The 16222-nt window shown below is 38.9% G+C and overlaps 1 protein-coding gene across 2 annotated transcripts in view; it reads right to left on the bottom strand.

Annotated features, from left to right (window-relative positions):
• Positions 1-16222, bottom strand: part of KDM3B (lysine demethylase 3B) — a 48016-nt gene that overhangs the window by 30369 nt on the left and 1425 nt on the right. Inside the window, exons 2-10 of one of the 2 annotated variants that reach the window (XM_030957160.1) lie at positions 13574-13741; positions 11051-11164; positions 10472-10577; positions 8924-9048; positions 7497-7565; positions 5994-6575; positions 2378-3620; positions 1811-2012; positions 307-521 (exon numbers count right to left, since the gene is read on the bottom strand). In XM_030957160.1, coding sequence (XP_030813020.1) covers positions 307-521; positions 1811-2012; positions 2378-3620; positions 5994-6575; positions 7497-7565; positions 8924-9048; positions 10472-10577; positions 11051-11164; positions 13574-13741 — 2824 coding nt within the window. The remainder of the gene's footprint in view (positions 1-306; positions 522-1810; positions 2013-2377; positions 3621-5993; positions 6576-7496; positions 7566-8923; positions 9049-10471; positions 10578-11050; positions 11165-13573; positions 13742-16222) is intronic. The other variant, XM_030957161.1, reaches the window with a different exon arrangement.

Genomic DNA, 16222 nt, shown 5'->3' with positions numbered 1-16222 from the left:
TATTTCTATTTTCTTAGGAGCATGAGCCAGCTGATTTCTGCATTTAGTTATTGAAAGAATAATGTCTAGGAAAGTTACCATTACCTTCCTTGGTGGCAATGTTGCATTGATCCAAAAGAAAGTCTCAAATTCTGGTCCCTCAGTTACATCCCCCACCCAAGAGTGAATATAGCCTCTCTTTGGAAGAGCAGGAGAAGCATTTCAAAAAGAAATTTTAAGACATTTTCAATTCTATTCCAATACAACTGTATGGTACATGCATTATACAGAAAGGGTGGGAAAAACCATGACAAAAGCCCAACGTACGATGTGGCTCCACCATCATCATTGCCTCCTTCTCTGACATAACAAGCTGGCAGAACTGGTCCCCAACATTGGCCAGGATATATTTGGAAGTTTCCAGATCGATCCCCTCTGCAGGGGAGGAAGAAGGAATCCATAGGCTCATAGCATCAGTGTCACTTTGTTGCGGGTTCAAGAAACCTTCTACTCGTAGTATACCTTTCCGGGTAAATACCAGCCTGCAGAAAATAGGATGGAGCAATTGAGAAACTGCTCAATCATAGTGACATCTACATCAGAACATAAACCCAGAAAGGGGGAAAAAAGACTTCAGCTAGAGGGCTATATTCTACAGACAGCACAAATCCCAGTAACACAGAGAATAAGGCATACAAAGCTGTAGCTACAACACCCATTAGAATGAACCCCAAGGTCACAGTAAACATTGGTGGGAAATTCCACCTAAAAGAAATTGCTACAGTTTGCTTCATCCCACTTCTCTATCTCATTAATAGAAAGAGATGACAAAATTCAATTTGACCTGCTGCATGATGCTGCTTGCAAAATTCTGAATGGCTGTCATTCTCAGTTTTAATTCATGAGAAAGTTTTTCCCAACTTTTGAGAAAATGGTATTTCAGTTCTGGCTAGGGCTGCCAACACTTGGCAACTCTTCCAATAGCTCACATGACGATATATGCAAAAATCCTTTCGCACATCCACATAGATGAATCACTACTGTTTTACCAATAGCTGTTAACCCTCCCTTTACCTTGTGTGGTAAAAGGTGTAAAACCGTATGACAGAACCTTAAGCATCTCCTGTCAATATCAAAGATAACTTCATTTTTAAGCAGAAACCATCTTATCTTTAACCTGAAGCTAGATTAACTTTTAACAAGTTTAGGAAAAGAAGCAGCATGCTTACTGGATGGGTGACACATACTAAAAATTCAGTTCATCCTTTACATGTCAGAAAGTCATTTAACTACTTTTGGAAAAAGATGCGTAGCACTTGCTAGGATCAACAGTTAAGGAAGACGAAAAGAAACACAACAAGTCAAAGAAGAGTAAGACGTGTATATAACACAGAGGGAACACAGACATAGCGTTCTACTCCTAAAAATTAGTCCTGTGCTCAACAGAATACGGTCGAACATTAGCCTCATGCTGGTGATGTTTAGTTCCTTGAGTGGATTAAAATTTTACCTTTGTTCTGAATGCCTTATGAAGGAGTGAGAGTTATTGCATACTAATTGCCACCCAGAAGTAAAATTCTACCCAGTAAAGCAAATTCAGTTTACTGAGGCTGTACCCAGAGGCTCACTTAGTATCTTATAGCTTTATCTTTGAAAAGCGGTTACTTTCTGGGCCAGTGAGGGAATTCCCGTCAGGTGATGCAGGGAAATGCAAGACAATCAAAACCTTCATTATTGTACCCAAGCATATTTAATAAATAAAACATTGTGCTCGGACATGGCCCAAACTCTGCACACAGACTACATATGAAGAAAGGAAGAATTTGAGCACCTCCGGAAATGGAAGAAGCGACATGCCACAGTTGAGTCATCCTGCTCTTGCTCCTTAAATTTGCGGTACCGCTCCAGACGGCATTCCCGACACTTGTGCAGATGTGGAGCTACATTGATGCAAGAGCCATCCTGGAGAAAAGGCTCACCTGACTGCTTCAGCTTCCTCACCTTACTCATATCTTTCAGCACAGACTGGCCAACTGGGTGAGGCAAAGTAGAAGTAAAAATCTATTAGTTAACCACAAGAGCAAAAGGATACTGTCTCCAACAATCATCTTTTCAGAGATCTGTATGTTCATACCCATGTAAAACCAGTAAGTCGGTTCAAGCCTACAGCATACCACACTTCTGTCCTGACACACAGGCTTAAATATTTATCAAAGTGAACACCAAATTCACATGCATGAAGCATTAAGCTTCAGCCTTGTAAGCATCCTGTGTGCTGCCTACTGAATATGAATGAGGTATACAACTGTGGTTAGTTTACACAGTTCATTACACAGGAGATAACCCAGTATCCCACCTCCTTGTGCTTCCAAAACATCATCTGCATTCAAGTCATCACCTTTTAGGGGAGCTGTGCGGGGCCGGCCCTTTGGGGCTTGCTTCCCCTTTCCTTTACCCAGCAGTAATTCTGCATTGCGCTCCACATTGGGGCCTAGCTTCGCCATCAAATGGTCTGGGATACCCTTCATACAAGCCTTAGCCTGCAACTGGTCTTCAGAGTCACTCAAATCTGACAGATCACTATTTGTACTGGAGTCGGAGTCCTGTTTGGACGTTAAGCTCCGCTCATCTAGCGAGAACCTTTTCACAGCTTCAAAAGGGGCCTTCTTCTCCTGTGGAAACTCTGCTTGTGAAGAGAAAAGGGTAGGTGGATGTCTGCCAAACACATTAGAAAACGTTTTCAGAAGAGGATTGTCCTGCTGCCCAGGCCCAACAGCTGGTTTTTCTTCTGTTGGACTGGAGGATAGTGTGGGCATCTCAATAGGCTGTGTCAGGTTGCTGCTCGGTGAGCTGGAACGGCCATTCCCTACAGTGGAAGGGCTTTGAACACCAGCAGTAGCTGTTGAACCAGAAGCACTAGAGATCATCTTTGAGGAGTCAGTTGTTATAAACAAGGTTTTCTTCTTAGCTAAAGAGTCTGTACAGGTGAGTGATTCCGGCCAGCCAGAAGTGGCCTTATGACCCACAGGTGTTGACGAAGCACAAACCCCCGTCTGAGATGAAGATGCAAAGCCACTGAAAGGACTGAATTCTGCTTTCTCAGCAAATGCCAGGAAAGGGTTTGAGGGTTCCTCTCGTGATAGCTTTGGGGGTTGTAAAAATAGGTTTTCATGGCTATCAGAGGGACGAGTATTCAACAGACTTCGTGAAAAGGCTGGAGTAAGGGTAGGCATAGATTCCACAGGCAGCTTCCGCTCTACAGAACTACCAGACTGGGCTCCTGGCTTACAGTCCACTGAAAGAATTTTACCTTTACAAGTCCCAGCACCCACACTCTCTGTACACTGCTTGAATGAGTCTCGACTAGAGACATCTTCAGTCAAGCTCTCTGAAATGACCGTGAAATAGTTACTGGAAGGAAGATTCTGGGACATGCACTGAAAAAATAAGTTCTTGGATGAATCAGAATCTTTTTGAGCCTCTTGTCCAGTACCACAGCCAAAAGGAAATCCAGAAGGTTTGCTCTCTGGAGCCATCACTCCATTTGATTGGCTCCTTCCAGCCCCAAATATCAAGGACTGAGAAGCACTTGGGAGAGAGACTCCAAATCCAGGAGAAGCCAAAAGTGAATTTCGGGAATTCTGGAACAAAATTAGTAAGCATTAGTCTATTATAAGATTGTTATTTGAAACAAGACTACTTTAGTTCATCTCGTAGTACTATCAGCATTCTCCTTACCCATCAGGAATAAAAATTTCCAGCAGACTTACAATTACTTCTTTAAAGATTCCTACCCACAAGCTATTGAAATTGAAGACACATAGAGAAAACTAATACTTAATGTCTTATCACATTTTAGAACAAAGGTGAGGCACCAGAAAGGTAAACTAATTCATAGAAAAGCAAGTTAGTAAAACTGCTGATCATTTGAATTCAAATCAACAAAAAGGGAACCATAATTGAAACTATGTTGAATACCCTCCAATCTTCCACCCTCCCCCAAGAGCATTCTGATAAGCTTCATCTACTTAAGTAGCACCCCTGAAATAAGTATCTTAGTTTGCAAGTTAAGTAAACAAAGCAAGCCCCTAGCGGTTAGCAGACAAACTAATTCCTGATCCCCACAACTCACATCTGCTGACAGGTAGACAGATGCCTAGGACGTGGAGCCTTCCAGGGAACAACTCAGTAGAGGTTAAGCACAAAATGCTTAATTTTTATGACCATTAATACAGGAAAGTTTTGTGAATGACAGATTTCTACTAGAACCATAACTGTGATATGGAATATTCACTTGCTCTCTTCTCAATTGATACTTGTTCAGATTTTCCAATTCTGACAGTCCTACTATAACTGATTATATACTGTGACTAGTTCCTCATAGAATCATTTAGATCAGCTCTACTCCTTTTCTTTGAGTTTCCACTTAGAAATCTGCTCATCATTAACACAATTTTATTTCAAGGTCATGCTAAATACAACCACAGACTCTGTGCAACACATCCTACTGGTCACTAGTGTCCCTGCACACCTACCTGACTGCACACTAATGTTTAGCTGGTTCCTCATTATCAATCTACAGCTGTAATAACTTTAATAACCTATTAACAGTTCTTCCAGATATTAGAATTTTAGATATTTCTTTTTAGAGATATAAATAATTTTAGAAAATTGTGTTCTAATAGTTTTTAAAAGAATATGAATTTGAATGGAAACCAAGGTTGTGAAGTCATCTCAAGGACCCAGCTACACTATGATACTGTAGATAGTCTGAAACAGTAACATATATGAACTATCTACAACACTCTTACTGATTCATGTCAGGTTCCCTCCCTCAAAAAAAATAGTTTAAAATGGACTAATGGCCTGCTTGCCAACTCTGAAGCTGAATTATTAATGTTTTAAAAAGTGATGTGGGGTTGGAGAGAGGGAAAGAAGGAGAGGTGGTACCAAAATTTCTCAGTACAATTACACAATCTGCAGTTGCTCCCAACTCTGAATTTATTTATTGGGGGGGTGGAGGATAGAAGAGTTCATATTACATTATATTATGTTCATTATGCAACACTCCTGTTTTCCACAATTCTATTCCTCCTTTACACCTTCCCATCCAGGAATCTTTAACCTTTCCACCCATTCCATTATCTAATACAAAAGACAGGGATGATAACAATGCATTCAACTTCCAGGCAACCACACTGGACTCTCTTAATATATCTCCCATTTTCTTCACATTCTTTATACAGCAGATGGCGAGATTCTTTATTTTTGTTGTACTTAACTGAGGTGGGTTTCATTTTTGTTTTGTTTTTACAAACCTTCATTTAATTTATTTTAGAAGTCTTCTATTTTGCCTTTAACAGGGTTTCCTTTCTATTTTTCTACTCTTTTCCTTGTAAACCAAGGCATAACTAAAAGGCCTTCAAGTTGCTTCCAGACTGACCTCTCATCTCAAATATTTTAATTATTTCTTTGGTTTTAGTCCTAGACAGTATACAATGCAACTGGCTCCTTTTTCTACTATATAGGTAACACAGCTCTAACACCCAAGACAAGCATCTTTTAAAGGTCTTCTAAATGTAGGCTCATTGTTTTTCTGGTTTTGAGGCTTTTTTTCTTTAAATAACTTGAATGTTCAATTCAGTGTACATGCGCATGCAGATTTGTTTATATAAAGGCAAGAGATTTTAAGAGGGCTGTCTTCTGTATGACACAACAAAATTAATTAAGTGCAGTGCTTAGTATCATTTTAAAGCTGCATTTCTCAGATTAAGGATGGATAAGCACAAGAGTGCTGCAGTTATCTCTTACTACTCCTTCACCAATTATCTCAATTTTCTTTTGAGTAATTTCTTAGGTCAGATAACAGGTTTTCTTTGGGAGGAGATGGACTTATGAGAGAAAAAGTAGTTTTTTCATTTCCATGGACACACATTTTAACAGGAGTATATTGCAGAACATCTGTTGCAAACATGTAAATCTTTCTAAAACAAGTGGGATCATGAGCTACTCACCTCGCCCTGGGCTTGTGATCGGACTGTTTTCAGTTTCTCCTGTCCAGTAACAGCTGGCAAACTGGTATCAGAGATCCTCACAGTTGTTGGCGTCAAAGCAGTTGTAGTAACTGCAGTTGCAGAAGTCACTGTGCCTTGGCCAACCTGTTCCAGTGATTTTCCTGCCTCTTTACACCCAGATCCAACTTGTAATGGCTGTCCAGCCACAGAAGAAAATGGAGTGAAGGGCAATGGTGTGTCACCACCAACTGGCTCGTCTTGGACTACTAATGTTCGGCCATTCTCTTTGGTGTAAGTAGCAAAACGAATATTGCGACTAATCTGAGGAAGAAATGAAGGCAACTGCTTGGCCCTTGGATCCAGTCCTGTTTCACTACCGGAGACTCCTTTCCAGGAACCTCTGCTTGCCTCACCTCCATCACCACCATTGCTATCTGCCTCACCCCTCTCCTTTAGCTTCTTTGTTGCAGGATCACAACCAGGATCTGATACATTTTTCCTCCTCCTTCCATCCTTTCCCTCCAGGCTTTCCTTCTTCTTTTTCCCTTTAGATGATGATTTAGCTGCTTTTAGGCCCCCTCCCTATAATAGACAAAGCCATGCAATCACTAAACAGAACAGTCCAGATACCCATTCAGAGAACTTTCTTCTGTTAGAACAGAATATATTACACTGCTCTGAAGTTTAGGAACACTTTATCACAAATTGAGACATATAAAGAGAGATGATATGTGAGCACAGAACACAAGCATTAAGCACAGTCCTGTCTTTTTTGTACTAGAGTAAGATCTGCACAAGTAATTTTTTAGCTGAGCTACCTTGCTGTAGCATGAACCACATCCTGGCCAATTTTGAGAAATACTCAATACTCCAACAAAGCTCTTCGTAATGTATGAATACCACCTGCACACTAATTTTTGCTCCAAGTATAAACCCCATAATTCCTTTGAACGGTACTCTTTCTGTTCATTACACAAAGCCTACAACATTTAACTGCAGGAGATAGCTTGCCCTTTAGCCTAGGGTAAAAATTCAGGTTCAAACATTATCATGGAACATCTCAATCGAGGCAGTGAAATGCCATAAACATATAAGCCTGCTTACAAGGCACAGCAGCCAGATGGCAATTTTTAGAAATGCCTTAAAAGGTCTTTGAAGGAGGACAGAATGATCCTATTAGAAAAAGGCAGCAACACTCCACCTTAAAATGGAGTACAACCACCATGGTAACATCGCTACCGATCATCCCTCTAAGATCCATGCTAAATTTAGTAAACAGGCCTGAACAAAAAAAGAAGATAGCTTCAAGAAAGCTATGACCATCAAAATGGTAAACAAAATTTTCCTGTTCAAACTTTAAGAGGAAAATTACTAAAATTATCCAAAATCCACAGTCAATACTGGATCATTTTTTAGTCCTTTCCAGATTTTACTTATTTCACATAAAAAATTTTACAAAGTTGCACACTGTATATACAAGACCTGAATGAACTGCTGTATTACCTCGCCTGGAGAAGTGTTATCCATCACCACGTGAATCAGTCGAGGATCCACCGACTTTATCTCACCACTCTAATTTTTAGACAGATTGATAATGAGGAAGTAGGAAAAAGAAAAGCAGAGGTTAATTTTAAATTCAAAGTATATAGTATCAACACACTGTTACTGCGCAGGCCCTCTCCCATTTACCTTTTCTTCTTTTACTTATTTACCTTTTACTATGTCACTTCCTTAGTAATACTACAGCCTTCTAGTTTACCTTCTATCCTTTTGCTCCTTCTTTATTTAAAACTTTCAGATTTGATTCCTACCACTGTTTGTATATTTGTTCTGTTGAGCATTTCTAAAGGTATTCATTGCATTAAATGTAACTCTTGAATTTCATTTAACATTGTTACATATATGTTCGCTCCATTAGATCTAAAAAGGACTACTGGAAGAAGCACATCAGTTTAGCCCAAGTATCCTCATCAGCGTCTCCCCAAAAGAAGCAACGAATATCCAATCTCTGTAACTGTTCTTGGAGGTTCCTTTCTATTTCACAGTAAGTACACAGGAAACTCTGTGCTTCCTAGCACATATCTGCTGAACGCACATAACTCCACAATTTCTATGGCTCTCCAAAGTACTATGCTGATTTACCATACAAAGCATACTTTGTTCCCTGTGTGCCAGCAATAGCAGTAGTCAGAGTGCAGGATTACTGCTCATTCAGTGCAGTGGCTACAGGGGCAGTGGGCGCAAGACACAAGATGGGATCTAAAAACCAAGATGCATGCTACTGCTACACAGCACCATGGACCCGCTCCCAGTTGTTCCGGAAAAAGGAAGCTATCAGGAGCAGGCCACTGTCAAGACTGAGCTACCTGTCAGACTGCACAGAAGCACATAATAAAAACCAGTAACTAGCAGTGCAGATTCTCTGTGCTGTACATAAGTTTACTGATAGGAACAGGGCAAAAGTAAATAGTCTGAGCTAAAATATATAAATCAAATTTATTTATATAAAGACTTCATCTGCTTTGCTACAATTGTTTCAAACTACTTGTACAGTCTGTCAGATGGAAACCAAGAGAAGGCATAGGAAAACCACAATGTAAGAGACCCAGAAGGTAGCTTTCTATGCATCAGCATGCTTTCCCTTCTGGAGAGTAATTTCCAATATTTTCTCTTACAGCACTAATTTCCAATGAAACTCTTACAGCTTTTTTTTTTTTTTCAATAGAAGTAGCCTGTGTGACATCATTTTTTCAAGAAAGTCAACCTAATAGGAAAAAAAACCCCTGTGAATCACAACACAAATAATTATTTATCTTTTAAAGCAGAAAAACAACCCAAAATAACAAGTTTTGGTGAAGATGTCATTCTCCACATACAGATATTGAGGAATGGTATTTTAGGAACACCAAAGCAGCACTTCATATTTTTACCTCAGTCACAGACACTTCCATAAGACGAGTTATTGGATCTTGGTGGCTCACAACACCACAGAGCCAGCTATTTTCATCCTCTGGTTGATAAACTTTAACTCGCTGGCCTTGGACACTGTAAGGACCTGGAAAAGAAGGACTTTGAGGACATTTTCCAAACAAACTTTGTGTCATACAACAAAATGGTTCTGTGCACTTAATTAGGGCTTGAAGTGCCATCTTACAGGTGGAAAGAAATTAAAACACCAGGGCTTCTGCTGCAAATCCTGTGTAAGCAGGTATTTTATCCTAAAAAGTCAATAGGTCCTCATTGCTGTAACTCATGAATACATTTTACACATAAAAAAACCCAAACATGAAAGACCAAAATTAACTCGCTCCTTTGACAAAATCAAGCTACACAGGGGTTCCTTGTGAACTAAATTATTTTGTTTTCTAACCTACAGGTTAGTAATTATGCACCATCAATCCAGTGAACAGTCCCAGTATTCTGATTTAGCCCAGATGTTTCAAATCCCAGATAAAAAGCTACGCGTTTCAGAGTAAAAACATGTACTTGGATATCCAACATCTCTAAACCAACCAGTCTTAGGTCTTTCACACAGATAACAGATCATCTACAGAAAGGTTTGCTCTCACCCTGCCTTTGCTCTCCAGATCAGCATGCTGAGCTTTCCTCCCACCCTAAGTCTAGACAAAATAAAACCTCTGCTTATCTTGGATCATCAAAATCTACATGATGCAACAACCTGTATGTGACACAGCCAGAATTAGGCACTTTAGAAGAAGGCTTCAAACTGGACAATTCTTAAGCTACTTGCTCATCAAAGAAGTATTGTCCCCAGAATTTCTATGAATACACATTTTATTTGACCAAAAGGCACCAAATTCCCATGAAGAACTACATCCTCCTTCAGATGTAAGACAGTGGTCTGTCTGTAGGGTGGCTCCCTGGCACATGAACTTTGGATAGAAATTATTTTAGTACTTGACCAAGATGACCCAAATCTGACAACCAAAGCCACAATCAGGCTTAACCCTAATACACAATCCAGACAACAGATATTAACTCTATGCTGACCAGCCATACCCATACATATATTCAACTTAAACAATTGATGTGTAAATAACCAAAACGTCAAAATTTGAATTGCTATTACAAGGAAAGTTTCTGAGGATCAGCAGCTACAAAGGAACTTCACTTTTAAGTTCCCACAGTTACAGAACAGAACCATAGAAAAGGACCAACACTTTAAAAATTCAAAAGTAAAACTTAAAATAGGGAAGTTGTAAATACACAGACATTGCCCTACTTTAACTACACCTTACATGACCATTCCCAGCAGGCATTTCTGGCTGTATCTAAGCAACTGCCTACCTGTATCTGTGATAAAATAAAGTTACTTTGTAAAGGACATGCAAAATACAGAAAATTGACCTCCAAATGAAACAGTAGCAGATACTGTTACTATCCCCCTCCACAAATTCCAGCGTAGCTTTACCGCGGTTGCACAACAAAGTAGCTCTGAGAAAGAAAACACGCCTCACCTCTACTAAATATCTCCTGAAGCTTCTGGTCGCTGATCAGGGCATTGACAGATTCTCTTAGCGAAGGCTGCTCCTGCAGAATCTGATTTTGACTCTCTGTTCCCATCTGCCAAAAACAAACAGTTTTAATAAAGTATAGTCTTCTTGGATAATAGAAACATTAGTTTTTACAAAACAGCTCTTCTTGGACTGCAGTCAGATTGACCAAAAAAAAGTAAAATTAAGAAAAATATTACTGAATATGCCAGGAAAAATAAAGGAATTAACTATGCAAAAGCTGTATATATAAAATGTGTATTCATAGAAATTCTGAGGACAAAACTCCCACTGTAATTAACAGCTACACAATGACAGCTAGCTCTCCAATTGAACCATGTAGAGAGTGCCAGTACTTTTCGAATGCAAATGGAGGTCAGTGTAAGGACCTGGAAATGCAGGGAAACAAATACAAATATGTGACAGGGCAGTGAAAGGAGAAAGATGGGTATGTTGTTGAAACAGCAAATAAAACCCCAAAACTAACCTGACAAGCATAGCACAAGGCTAAATTTACATTTCAACTGAACACAGTTCAAATACCTGAAATAAACGTAATCCACTGGCATCAGACAGGAAACGTAAATGTCTGTCCAGAAGAAACTCCACTGGGACCACAGAGCCTAACCCCAGCTTATCTACTAGAGGAGTAAAGGTCTGTGATGAACAACAAAAAAAAGAAGTTACCAAAATGACTGAGCACACACACAGGCCAACAACAGTCGATTTCATACTACTCAGGTTTTAAAAAATTTAAAATTGTCATTTCTCAACTTGTACTGCCCAGTGCTTGAGTTTTAATGTGAAATACTAGTCATTATGTCTAAGCCAGTAATTCTTGCATTACAAGCAGGAATTACAGACAATTGGATCCACTTTTTCAGTACATCTTAAAGAAGAAATGAAAACACCTGTGGTGGTGTTTGGTTTTTCATAGTTAAGCACCTTCTGATGCTGACGTTAAAAAAAAAGCTTTGGTTAAGGTTAAAAAATAGCTTTGGTTAATAGTTCAAACTATCTAACATATTTCAGATATAGCCTCATGAAAGGAGTGGTTTTATTCTTCTACAGAAGCTAGCTGTAGGGAATTTATACACTTATCAAATGAGAGCATTTTTGGCTAGTGGTTTGTGAAAAGCTGAAGTTCATAGCAAGTGTATTACTGATGTTCAAGATGCAGAGCAAATCACTAAAAATACCTAGTGAATTCAGAAACCTTGTAATAGTAGAATCAGACAACCTTATAACATAATTTGCTGACGGAAGAGGAAGTTGCCAACCAGAGTCTTTGAAATGTGTTACTTGTCTCATGCTCTCACATATATGATTTTAACACAAGTATTCATGACACTTTTCCCTTAACAGCTCTCATCAAGTTTGTTTACATTCCATTCTCCCGTACACAACAGAATAAATATAAAAATGTAGTTACTCAGTTTATGCAAAACTCTCTCCTGAAAGCAAATAGGATTACAAAAAAGAGACAATGAAGAATGAAAACACATTCATAAGTGATATATCTTAAACAAACAAAAAAAAAAAAAGAACCCAAGCCCACCATCCCCCACACTCCTGAAACATACCATTCCCTTTGTAATGCTAAGCAGTTGGTTTCCCACTGCAAGTATGTACTCTGGTGCTTTGACTAACTCCAATCTGCATTCCCATGCAGTTATCTGAGTAGGCCTGTAGTACCTAGAGAAAGCTCCAATGCTCACGTGGCTGTCCAGAGTACAGAGGATGGAAACATTTTTTCAGCAAGCCTACAGATAAAGCTTGAGTTGTAGTGGAAATAGTCTGGAATTACACAGTCAGCATGCAGACTATGGTAACACCCCCAAATCACTCAGATTTTGACCAATTTGGAAATCAACTGAAAGACGCTGATCCTGTGTAAAAACAGTTTCCCATATGAAACTAACTGGAGTTCATTTTTGGAGACAAGCTGGAAATACACCAACAGGAAAACTTCACCTATGGAAAAAACACTCTCTACAGAGAGTCACTGCTGTAAAGGCCTGGTCTTCTGCCTTAAGCCAAGCGCAATAAAAGAAATCCTCAGAGAAAAATGCAGTGATGAACTTAGTATTTTGAGCCTGAATACCCATTCAAAACACTAAATTCGAATTCTACCAAGGCACATGATCCTTGACAGGAAAAAATGTTTCAATGTATCCATGTACAAAATGTATTAAAAAGCAGAGAGTAGGATACCAAGCAGTCCAAGGCCTGTGGGAGGACAAAAGAAACAAAAGGGGCAAATAACAAAAATTAAACAGCATAAAAATGAGGTAAGGATTCCCACATACAATGATCGTTCCTCTTCAGAAGTCACTAACAGAAGAAATATATAAGGAACGCTCTTCACTATATACTACTCATCAAGATATTTGCAGTATGGGTATATTCAGATATGCTAGCTAAAATAAACTGGCTTTGTTTTTAGGTGTCATGACATGTAACTGCCATGTAAATAGCAATATAGTTGACCACTTCAAGAAACATGAGAAAATTTTGCATGTAATGTTAGTTAATGCTGACAACAAAACAGAAATAGATTTTTTAGATTTGGAGTGGCCAATTTATGGTTTATATATCAGGCACAGTATGCATTCTCTTCCTGAAGATTGCCTTCTGGTATGCCTATTCAATTGATGCAACAGCCTTTACCATACAGAGCTCTGGAAAGTCCTTCATAAGACCAAAAGGCTTATTCTCACAATTCAGAAAAGCCTGACATACACAAGGTTTTAAAATAGGGAAAAATAATCTCTTCAGATATATAACACATTTCTTCAGAGACTAACTTTAAGTAGTAAATATCACTTTTCTGTACAATATGTCATAGCAAGTTCTGGGGTAGGAACTGGAAGCATACTGCCTCTCCAATGCCTTCCCAAAGGCACTATTAAGTACCAGTTAAGGAACTTGTATTAGTAAAAGTCCATGCCCCAAGCAATTTTTGAACCTGCAAAATGGTGCCCTGTACAATATCCAAGCATTGAGCTTCACAGTGGAGCTGACGAAAATCTCTGAGGATCTAAGGGCTTCTGGTCAAATACTCACCAGCGCAGGCCACTGCGCCTGTGAGATTCTAGTCCCCTGAAGCATAACAGGATCATTTCGAGGTGCCCAAACCAATGATCCTTCCAGCAGCAACACTATAACTTCTTCAGCATGGACTTTCACCCACGCATGTTGTTTCCAGTTACAGCCATCGAATTCCACAAAGATCTGATTAAAAAAAAAAAAAATCTATTTTCAGACACTTAATAGAAAATAAGATTCCTACAATCCTTATGGAAAACGAGACCGCAATTTTAGTAAGAAAAATCAGGGTAAGTATTGCAATGTTATTACTGAGAATACATCTACACAGCTACAGGAATCAAATTAACAATCACTAACCTATGAAAAACTATTTAAGCCCAAACATACATCACTGGCTCCAAATGCTGTGTTTTCCTATACAAAATTAAAGACGTGAAAATTGTTCATCCCAAAATACAGATGATGACCCAATGCAAGCCTCTTTCACAGTAGGATTTTTTAGAGAATCTCAACACTCTTACTTGGCATTTCAATGGACAGCCTGTATCAGTATGGTTAACTGACATTCACGGAACTAAATGCTTCAGCCTGCAAGGTTTGCGTTTCCAAAACCCATTCTAAATCGGACACTTTGTCTTGTCTTGTACGTTATTAAACTCCCTGAACAAATGCAAATATTTTGGATGGCGTGAGATTACCCAGAATTACCTACTTGCTAGATTTTTAATAACCTTATTTACAAGTGTAATAATAGAAACCACACTATACACACTACAAATCTAAATCACTATTCTGTCATTCTCTTTTTTCTTTCCTATCACAAAGGACAACTGTTAAAATAATTTGAAATTACATGGCAAGAATGCTAAGGTTTCAAATCTCATTCCATGTCCTAACAACTGGAGCTATTATCTGTTAGAAAAATCACATTCCAATCTCTCATCTACAGAACTTACACACTTGCCAAATATAATCAAACATGTCAGATGAACAGCAAAAAATTACTAATCAGTTAAGGAACACCTTAAGCTGGATATCAAAACAGGGTTTTGTAACCATCACTGCGAAGTAACAAGGCTAACCAGAGACAAACGACTCTCTGCTTTATCAATACACCGTATTAAAAGAAGTACTAGAGACCACTTAACTCCTCTACCCCATTCCTCCCCCAAGACTCAAAAGCTCAAACCCCAAGGGAAGAATATGAAGTAACTCTCTTCATGAATTCTTGAACTCCATTACTGCTTAAGCTGCCCTGCTGAGAAACAGTGTCAGACCTTCCAAGATATCCTTCCACCCATTAAACAATTTTCAGCAATATAGTGGAAATTAGACTGAACATCTTTCTGTTTTCAGTGGGCCTATAGCTTTCTTAATACTATATTTGTGCTATTTTGCCAGTAGTCCCTACTCAAAACACTTTGTGTCCCAGGCCTCCTAACTTTTATGGTATTGTAGAGCTTGCCTATCCATTAAAACAATGATCTCTCATACTTCTATTCCACATAAGAAAAGCAGTACTGTCCTTCATGTGACACATTGAGTTATTTTCCCATTAGCAAGCACTTTTACAATATTAGGAACAGACTGACATAAAGCTCAACAGGTCTTTAATGATCCTGTTCTAGTAATCATTTTGAGAAAGAGGGTAATACCTGTTTCCATTCAGAAGAGGCAAAGCTGTTTTCTAATAGCAGCATAATTTTTCCTCAGGATTTCTTCTAGATGCTCTGAATATGGGACAACTATGACTGACCTTTATATGTATTTTTTTGTGGACTAACCACAATTAGGTTACTCCACATTATATCAAAGTAAGAAGGTCGAAGAGCTACTCTCTGTAACCAAAATTTTACAGGGGGAAAAAACCCAAAGATCTTTCAGAGGTTTTGCTCTACCAGGAGAAAAAAAAAAAAACAACAACAAAACCCATACTTTTAAGTTTTATACTTCTTGTCTATTCCCAAGATTTCTGCCCTAGAAAGGTGCAGATATTCAACTGCACTTTTGTACTTCTATAAGCCCAACATGAGACTACAGGCTAGGAATTGATACCATCCTTGCAGAATACTATGAGAAAGGACAGACTTATGTAGACCAAAGAGTAGAAAATAAATTTTTCCTAGTCTTTATCACACCTAGTCCACATTGTTACCTTAGAAGAGTATTTCCTAAACAGTGGTTGACTGCTTGGTGCCTGCCAACTCATCACTTCTGAAAGAATTACTTTAAAGAGAACTGTTTTCCAATAGCATATCATTGCCATTGTCACAGCAGCATTCATTATGCATGGAAGAGTCCATGAAAACACTGAATGTCCCACATTACTCTAAATTCTGCCTCGACTATTTTACACATTTCACAGTTCTTGCACAGATTTTTGAGAATACACTGTTTAGAGACAGCTACACACCTGAAACAGTATTAAGTAGAAGGGTACTGATGAAAGGCGCTGGGGAGAGAACTGCAGTGCTGAATGAAGGTAATGAATTCACACACCAATGAAAATGCAAGACTACTGATGACACACATGTCCAATGCAGTCTGCCACAAGAACAGCTGGCTCTTCAGCTGGATCTTAGCTCCAACACACTTTCACAATTCAGATGGTCTCAAACACTTGACACATTTCCCTTTTGAAGAAACCCTTTATGCATGGGCTTT

The sequence above is a fragment of the Camarhynchus parvulus genome, chromosome 13 (assembly GCF_901933205.1).
Source record: "Camarhynchus parvulus chromosome 13, STF_HiC, whole genome shotgun sequence".
Lineage (NCBI taxonomy): Eukaryota > Metazoa > Chordata > Aves > Passeriformes > Thraupidae > Camarhynchus > Camarhynchus parvulus.
This window is presented reverse-complemented; position numbering and strand designations above follow the sequence as displayed.